At 45.5% G+C, this 9272-nt stretch overlaps 1 protein-coding gene across 1 annotated transcript; it reads left to right on the top strand.

Annotated features, from left to right (window-relative positions):
* Positions 1-3053: 3053 nt before the first annotated feature.
* HOXD10 (homeobox D10) lies at positions 3054-6466 on the top strand. The gene is made up of 2 exons (XM_071434249.1): positions 3054-3795; positions 5179-6466. The coding sequence occupies exons 1-2, from the start codon at positions 3054-3056 to the stop codon at positions 5454-5456; spliced, it is 1020 nt and encodes a 339-aa protein (XP_071290350.1). The 3' UTR covers positions 5457-6466.
* The last annotated feature ends 2806 nt before the right edge of the window (positions 6467-9272 follow it).

Here is a 9272-nt window from a genome sequence, read left to right as displayed (position 1 = left end):
CTCTCCCATCCCCCTCACATAATGGGACACAAACACAGCAAATTGCAACTATGAGAATGCTCGGCACAGCCGAGACAAAAACATAATCATATCACCAGTAATAAGGTTCAGGGAGATAAGGCAGTGAAAATTAAGCCCTGCTGCCACGTCTGGTAACCTCCAGTTTTTAGCCCTGACATTTGCTAGAGGAGAAAACTGTAATGTCCACCTATGCTTTATTACAAACAGTAATTTACATCTGCATGGACCCATTGGTTGGGGCATTTTTTCACCCTCGTTCTAAAAAATATGGGGCTCTGAGAGCAAAACCTTTATATTAATGTAGATTGTATATCTCATTTATTGCACAATATTGATTTATTTATTAATGTTAATTACTTTATTCCATTTTAATATGATTTAAAACAATAGTGACATTAAATGCCCAGAGCCTAAGTCCCCAGTTCCCCAATGGCTCTCGCATGTTTATTCAACTTCTATTTACATCAAACTTAAACTTTCTACTGTTCATTTTCAATAAAAAATTGCTGCCCGTTTTTTAAATCCCTCATGATTTACCGTGAGCGAAGGGTCTTATGGAGCCGTGTGCCAGTCCTGAACGCAATATTTAAATTACTATAATCACAACAGTCATCTGAGTTTCCGTGTAGTGACATGCATGAAATTAATATTTTCAATTACAAAAAATCAAAGAGCCCTCATGTCTAATCAGGAGCCCAGAATTCAGCTCCTCCAGCAGCAGCAGCAGCAGCAGCAGCAGCAACAGCAGCAGCAGCAGCAGCGAGGCCGGCGTGGAAAGCAGCTCAGCATTTGCTTATTGTTTTAACTTTACTGTTGGGCGAAACCCGCCGCAAACCTCTGGGCTGATACTTTCAGCCGGGATATTTCTGGGACCCCTTTTCTTACAGTGTAAATAAAGATTATGAAAGAACCATTTGATGGGCATAAAATTCCTGATTAGATTTAATAGTCAAGTCTTAAACTGCGTCAAGAAAAATAGTATTTTGTTTCTTTAAACTCTGTGGGTTGTCCAGGCTGTTGTTGAAGAGGAGGAAATTGCTAGAAGGCGAGGAGGGGGGGGACGCGGCGCTCGGAGGGAGCGTCGTGGGCTCCGCCGCGGCTTCTCCCCGGCGCAGGCGAGTCTTAGCCATGGCTCTGATCATGATCTTACGTGGCCACCGCGCCCGCCGCTCGGCTCAGCCCGCGGCGCCGGCCAAGCGTGCCCGGGGCGGGCAGGGGCTGCGCCAGGCGCAGGGGATGCTGCCGAAACAGCCTGCGAGCAGCGAATATTACGAAGGTAATATTTAAACTCTCCGGCAACCCAGGAGCTGGAGACCGCAGCTATAAAAGACACTGGCTCTTAACCTGACAATGATGTTGTATTTGAACAGCTGCGATAAGGTTTTAAAAGGTCTGTCTCATTGCCACCACCGCGAAATTTTAAATAGGGTTATTGTTTCCAGCGGTCTAAAGTGTACGGTAAAGTACAAAAACATCCAAATGCCAGGAAACAGAGGAAAATTCAAACCACGCTGGTGGAAAACGCATGTTTGTAAGTGTGCGAAAGACGCATTTAAATTTTTTAAAATTCTTTCACGTGCTGCCTGCTCTTGGGGATCTGAAAGGGTGTTTTGATGGTAGAAAGGCCCAAAATAAACAGGCGAACGAGTCCCAAACAAAAATTATCAACAAGTTCACTTTGTGTGGATGAGGGTCCTTGACAACATTAGTCCCAGATAAGAAATACCCCAGTTTGAAAAAAAAAAAAAAAAAAAAAAGAAAAAAGAAAAGAAAAAGAAAAGAGAAAGTAAAACGATAAAGAGTAATAAACAGTTTCTACCGCCACTATTTAAAATGTAGTAGCTGCGGGTGCAAATACGGCTAAAGAGTGGGAGGAAAAACAATAAAACACGTTTAAAATGTTGGGACGGAAAACTCTGATCTGCCATGTAGACAGTTACTGTTGCCTTCTGTTGGTTGCTTTCTTTGCTGTTTGTCTGCTTTATGATACAGATGCATTCATCATTCTTATAAAAAAAAGACAGAAAAAGTTGCTTAAAGGAGTTAAAGGAGTTGCAGTGAGGCTATGAGTTTCTGCATGCTTTTTTGACGAGCAACTCTACAGAAGGAGAAATTTCCTTTTTGATGATTTCGGTTTGCAGGACAAGAGAAAAACCCACTTTTTTTTTTTCTTTTCCTTTTTTTTTTTTTCCTTTTTCTTTTTCTTTTTTTTTTTTTTTTTTTTCCCAGGCGATCGGGAGAGAGCATTGTAAAATAATTTTAGGAATGTGGCTTCCCTATAAAATTCGAGTTATGACAAAAGTCCACCTTTTAATATTTGACGATTTGTGTTAAAACAAAAATTGACCTTCTCGGTTAGCAGCTAGGAAAAAAATCAATAGTATAATTTTCAATAATTCATAACGCGAACGCCATTATGCTAAATCTTAACTATTAATCTTATCCTTTACAAAGTCTCGATTGATTTGTTAATAAAATATCTTCCCGTGCGCGGCAACAGAGGGTATAACTCTTGAAAAAGCTTCAGAAGCAAGAAAATTACCGAGTAGCCCGAGAATGTAGATGAGGGTTTTATTGATCGCCCCTGATTCTCCTTAATACGCATTAATAAATCCCGCAACCTTTTGTCCCCGCACTTGTCAGCGGCGGGGCTTTTACAGGAGCCATGGCGGGCGGGCGCGGTTCCGCTCCGCGCCGGGGGTTCCGCGGCCGGCCGGGCGGGCGCGGAGGTTGCGCGGCCGGCGGCGCAGCGCGGGGGGGCGCGGTGCGGGCCGGTGCCGCAGCGCGGGGGCGCGGCGCGGTGCGGTGCCGGCGCGGCGGCGCAGGGGGCGCTGTTGACCGCGGCGGGGCGCGGCGGGGCGGCGCGGCGGGGCGCGTCAGCGGCGGGGCGGCGGCGCGCGGGGCGGCGGGCGCTGCCATTGGCCCGCCTGTCATGTGGTCGCGCGGAGGCATCCGCAATTACACGGGAATGTTTTCCTAGAGATGTCAGCCTACAAAGGACACAATCTCTCTTCCTCAAATTCCGCCCCAAAATGTCCTTTCCCAACAGCTCTCCTGCCGCTAATACTTTTTTAGTAGATTCTCTCATCAGTGCGTGCAGGAGTGACAGTTTCTACTCCAACAGCGCCAGCATGTATATGCCACCTAGCACAGACATTGGGACGTATGGGATGCAAACCTGTGGACTCCTTCCGTCTCTGGCTAAGAGAGAAGTTAATCACCAAAATATGGGTATGAATGTACATCCTTATATACCTCAAGTAGACACTTGGACAGACCCGAACAGATCTTGTCGAATAGAGCAACCTGTTACACAGCAGGTCCCCACTTGTTCCTTCACTACAAATATTAAAGAAGAAAGCAATTGCTGCATGTATTCCGATAAGAGATCCAAACTCATTTCTGCAGACGTCCCTTCCTACCAGAGGCTGGTGTCTGAATCATGCCCCATTGAGAACCCCGAGGTTCCTGTCCCAGGATATTTTAGACTGAGCCAGACCTACGCCACTGGGAAAACCCAAGAGTACAATAATAGCCCTGAAACGAGTTCAACTGTAATGTTACAGTTAAACCCTCGCGGCAGCTCCAAACCGCAGATATCTGCTCAACTTCAGCTGGAAAAGAAAATGAATGAAAACCCGAACAACCAAGACAGCACCGCTAAAGTCTCTCAAGTGGAAAGTCCCGAGCCCAAGTCCACGTTGCAAGAGGAGCGGAGCTGTCTGCCCGAAGGCTCCGTGTCCAGCCCAGAAGTCCAGGAGAAGGAGAGTAAAGGTCTGTATTACCGAGTTTAAGCCGTGCCGTGGTGTAACTCCAACACGCCAGCACCATAAAGCACGCTCGAATATACTAACGAGCATCACAGCCATCACATTTAATGCTAAGGAGTATCGGGCTGCAGGTGCTGTCTCTCTGAAGATTTTGGCAGGCAAAAATGCTACACAAAATGGTCCAAAGATTTTCCGTAGAGTTCTGCCTCTCCCGTGCACGCAGACAGCCTCTGTGATGCGGGGAATATAGCCGTGTGCTCCGTAATGCGCTGCAGCAGCCAAAAGCAGCCCCATACCTCTAAAAAAAGCGGGTCTGGAGGTTGTAAAATACGAGCAGCTCAACTTTTCTCTCGTAGTATTTCGCCTTTTTTTTTTTTTTTTCCACTGAGCCTTACTGCGGTTTGATTGCATTTAAAGTTAATTACGATCCTCTTAAAATAGGTGAGGAATAGGTGCTACCAGACTGGGTAAAGTTGGAAAGAAATGCACAATGAAAGCAGCAGCCCGCTATCTGCCTGGTCCAAGGGTGGAATATTTCAATGTGGTGCTTTAGATAACCTTGGCTTGGTCTCCAAAAGTGCACCAGTATTTTGAAATGTTTTTGAAACCTGAAAGTGGTGGCACTCTGATTTTATTTTCCCTTTTAAAGTGCACTAACGCCTTTCTTTCGAACGGCGTGTATTGAAGAATCCCAAACCGAGAAATTTTCTGCTATCAAAATGTACTTTGCAACCTCTAGGTCAATTTTTACCCTCTGTGTGCATTGAGAATTTCTTTATCTCAATTATGTTTAGTAGTACGGGTCTAGCTTCATGTGGGGGAGATTTCTTTCTGGTGGGGAAAAGAAAACCCAAAAGGAAAATGAAAAAAAAATCCAAGACAGGGGGTCGTAATTTCTTGTATATCATTTTGCCTGGGAAATGTCTATATCTGTTTATAGGTGTGCTTGCGTGATTCAGCTGATGTGTGTGGGGATGCTGCTTCAGAATACAGTGCGAGACTATTTTGTAATTGGAATATTTCCGTGGCAATTGTCGTGGGAGCCCGAGTCGGCCATGGCGAGGCTAGACCCGTTAAGATGTGTCCATGGGGCGGACGGCAGGTTAAATATTGTTGAAATGTTAAACGCCGGCCGAAAACTTGAGAGACCCTTACTGGCAGGAGCAGGAGAGCGGGGTGGCCGCAGGGCAGGGTGCCGGGCTGGGGACAGGCGAGCCCAGCCTGGCAGCAGGTTCCCTGCCTGAGCCCACACCTCAGCCGGGCGCTGGTTAATGCCCACATCCACCATATCTGCCAGACGCTGCAGAGGAGGGGTCATGGCCAAGGGTACACTCTAACAGTCTGAGGTATTTTTGATTTTTTTTTTCTTCTTCTTTGATTTTGATAGAGGAAATCAAGTCTGATACTCCAACAAGCAATTGGTTAACTGCAAAGAGTGGCAGAAAGAAGAGGTGTCCTTATACTAAACACCAAACACTGGAATTAGAGAAAGAGTTCTTATTCAATATGTATCTCACTCGAGAGCGCCGTCTAGAGATCAGTAAGAGCGTAAACCTCACTGACAGGCAGGTCAAGATTTGGTTTCAAAACCGCAGAATGAAGCTCAAGAAGATGAGCAGGGAGAACCGAATCCGGGAACTGACCGCTAATCTGACCTTCTCTTAAACCCTAACCCCGGGGGGGGGCACCAGTGAGGAATGGGCACAGCACCACCACTTGATAAAGGCAGGAGAGACTCTGGCAAAACCCGGCATTTTCCAGTTTTGTTTTGTTTTGTTTTGTTTTCTGATAGAATGTGACTCTTCGTCCTTCTTTTAGCGCTGCAAGTGAATATGTATTACTATGATGAGTATATATAAAACCTAGCACGTGTAATTTATTTTTGTTCTCATCGTAATGCAGGGTAACTATTATTGAATATTATCATTTGGTCTTAACTTATTGGAACTGTCGAACATCCAAGCAATGTGACTTTTTCATGTTTTTACTAACAAAATGGTATTTATGTGGGGCTGTTACACGGGCCATAACATTTTGAGTACATTCAATACTTTCAGAAAAAGAGTGGGGGGAAACTGTGGGGGCGGGGGGAAAAAGAAGCACATTATAATGTAACTATCCTCTCAAATGAACTTAGAGATTGTCCTTCGTAAAATGGAATATTTCCTTCTTCTCCATTGTAGACATTTCCTTGTGGTGCATATGTGGAATAGTAGTCGTTCAGCAGCAAATTGTCCTTCTTGTGCATGTTCTGTTTGCATGTATAATGCAATAAACTCTGTAAACTACTGCGGTTCCTTTGGTTTTCTACAAATGTTTGAAGCACGGATACAGGTTGGTCTCCTGATCTCTCTCTATCAGCAGCTTTTTGGACTGATGTACCTTTTTTACCATATTCTGGTCTTTGTGTGTGTCTGCCTGGCATTCTTTCTTTCTTTTCCTCCATTTTTTCTCCCTCCCTTCCTTTCTTTTTTTTTTTTTTTTTTTTTTTTGTCTCTACGGGGTGGGGTGGAGACTGGGCCGGAAAATGATGTGTACCCGATTAATTTATAAATGTGTCTGTAAACAACTGATTACTTGATAAAATGTTGTGTGATGTTCGCAGTCTGACAAACTGAATGCAAAAAAAAAAAAAACCAACAACAAAAACAAAACAAACCAAAAAAACCCAAAAACCAAAAAACACAAACAAAAAAAAAAAAAAAGAAAAAAAAAAAAAGAAAAAAAAAAAGAAAAAAAAGAGGACGGATAAAAAAAGTTGTAAAATATTATGACTTAAGTGGACATCCTCATCCAATCGACTCGTACAACTCGTAAATGGTAAGTGATAAAAATATCTTTCTACTACAAGCTGTCAGGAATATGTGTGTCATTTTATTTGATGTTCATATGTTGATTTAAAAAATATCACTCCCTGCGTGCTTACAATGTGCAGACTTTGATTTCGTGTCTTTGCTCACTAAAAATAAAAGAAGGAAAAACCAACAAAAAAACCTCCATAATGATTGCAAAGCTGGGCATAAGTAAATGTTAAGGAGCTCGGTTTTCGGTCGGCTCAACAGCTTTCAGAAGACCGTGGATGGAAAAAATATTCCCTCAAAACCTTTCCAGCATCTGGCGAGGTTGGCTTTTTTTGAGCAGAAACCCTTCCAGGCGTGCTTACAAAAGTACACCAGTCTCTTCAGACCCACTTTTGTCACCGTTTCTGTTTGCTCAGAGATCGTTTTATTTCGCGCAATTCCATTTTAGTAGCACACATCCAGCTAATGACGTTCACGACTCTTAACCCTTTCTGTACATAGCTGAAAAATAGTATTAGCAGGGCTCTGCGCTGGAAGCTGAGGAAGGGTACGTGTGCTGAGAGCGGGCGAACGCCCGTGCGAGCACATATACTCAGTAGAACTGCAAATAGCTTGCAAATGAACATGACTTCAAATTGAAGTGCAAATACTTGGGCATGCTTTCACCTTCAAACGGGTACTGCAAAAGTAGCGGCTACTGCTGGCGCTGGGAAACCAGCTCGCTCACAATCAACGCCCATTTCTCCCCTAAGCTCTTTCTAAATCAAGAAATTAAACTCAAGATAGTGCCAATATTGTGCGACTTGGTGACAGATACTGCTCATAATGCTGTTGGTGGCATTCTGTTTGCTCTTTCGTCGCTGATATTTAATTTAATCCAGCACTTCCTCATGTGCACATTTACTCAGAGGGAAGAGGCTATATATTCCTCCAACCAAGGCATCATCATTTTGGAGCTGCGAGAGCCGCAAGCACCTAGGTACTTCGTGCTTCTTCCCTTTTCGAAAACAAACATCAAAACGATGCTTTTAAAAAATCTTCCCCAATAACCCCAAACCAACAAAACAACCCCTTAAATATTGCATACATTCGCACGGCCTTTTCTTTTCCTTTAAAGGTACTCGCTACACCACCAAAGAAGTTTCGGCAGTGAGAAGTAAATAGCTGGCTCCATACCAAGAGTTAAACGTATGTAAAAATGAGGCTCACTCTAATCTGCCTGCTTTACCAATTTATATCTGTTTGAAGCGAGAGGCAATTCTTTGCCATATCACAAACCCTGCTTCTAGAAAACAATGCAATAGAAATTATAAAATGGCAGAAGAAAATGCTAAAGCCAAATGAAATGACACCAAAAAAAAAAAAAAAGAGTAAAGGAAAAGGAAAAAAATTAAAAAGAAAAAAAAAGGGGAAAAAGGAAGAAAACAACCTAGGAGAGCAATAAATCATTAAATAAACAGGAATTTCAGTCCCTTCCTCATAACGGCCCGCGAGTAGGAAGTGTTTTCCCAGCGCTGCTGTCCGTGCCCCCGGCGGGCTGTGCTACGGGCTCGCCACTAACTCTCTGCGTTTCCTCCAGATCCCGACACAGCCACCGTCCCTCGCCCGGGGAAGCAGGCGTGGGCAGAAGACCATGGGTAATCCACTTTTCAGTACTAACGGGGCGTCCTTTCGCTCGGGGAAGAAAAACTAGGCCGGGAGGGAAGGGTGGGGAGGGAAGGCATGCAAAAGAAAGCGAAGGGGGCAAAAAAACCCTCACGTAGGCATTGAACGTGGCTCCCCCTGAACTAGGGGCGGAGGAGACAGCTCTGCCGGCGAGCTGGGGTCAGCGACAGCCCCGCGCCTCCGCGGCCCGGAGCCCGCCCGCCCGTGCGGCCCTGCCCGCGGCCGCGCTGGCAGCTGCGGGGCCGGGCCGCCTCCTGCGCGCTGTCTTTGCGCGCGTCCCTCCCGGGCAGCACTGGACACCTTAAAGGGGGGCTGTGTTAAGGCTGTGTAGCCCCAAAGTTCCGCAGATAGAGGAGCATGTGTTCAGCCACACGTCAGTCGTGCTCGGAGACAGAGGCTTTGCTGTTTCCATCCGTCCATTTTATTAGGGACACATTAATCTATAATCAAATACACCTCATAAAATTTTTATTGAAAGGCATAAAATCATTACAGAGGTCTTCCACCTGTTTTAAAACAACACAATGGGCATCTCTTTTTAAAAGTGTATCCTTTCCAGGGAAACTTTCTGTCCGGGGGTGGGGGGAGCGGATAATAATACCCGCACATGCTCTGAAATATGGAAGTACCGCAATGTGCTTTTACTGTAACATTTTCCTGTTTTATGAGAAGTCGTTACAGTCCCAGCTTGCGATGGTTTGTTTTTACAGGCAAGAATCCCCCTTTCCCAGCGGGTTCCCTCAGCAGCTTGGAGTGTGATTAGCAAGCCAAGGCTGTTGGATTTATTTAAACACCCTGCCTCTCATTGATTAAGAAATGAATGGCAGAAATCGCTCAACGAAGGTGAAGAAATAGTCCGCACCCGCCGCGGCCGTGGGCAGCCAGCGCGGCCACGCCCGCCGCGCCCGGGCCGGCAGGACAGACAGGCGGACAGACAGGCGGGCAAGTCGGGCAGGCAGGCAGGCAGGAGAGCGGGGAGGGCCGGGCAGGACGGGCAGGCAGGAGGGCAGCGCGG

Source organism: Agelaius tricolor, unplaced genomic scaffold (assembly GCF_023055355.1).
Source record: "Agelaius tricolor isolate 1412-34295 unplaced genomic scaffold, bAgeTri1.0.p SCAF_10, whole genome shotgun sequence".
Lineage (NCBI taxonomy): Eukaryota > Metazoa > Chordata > Aves > Passeriformes > Icteridae > Agelaius > Agelaius tricolor.
The sequence above is the reverse complement of the archived record's forward strand: the minus strand, read 5'-3'. Positions and strand labels throughout refer to the sequence as shown.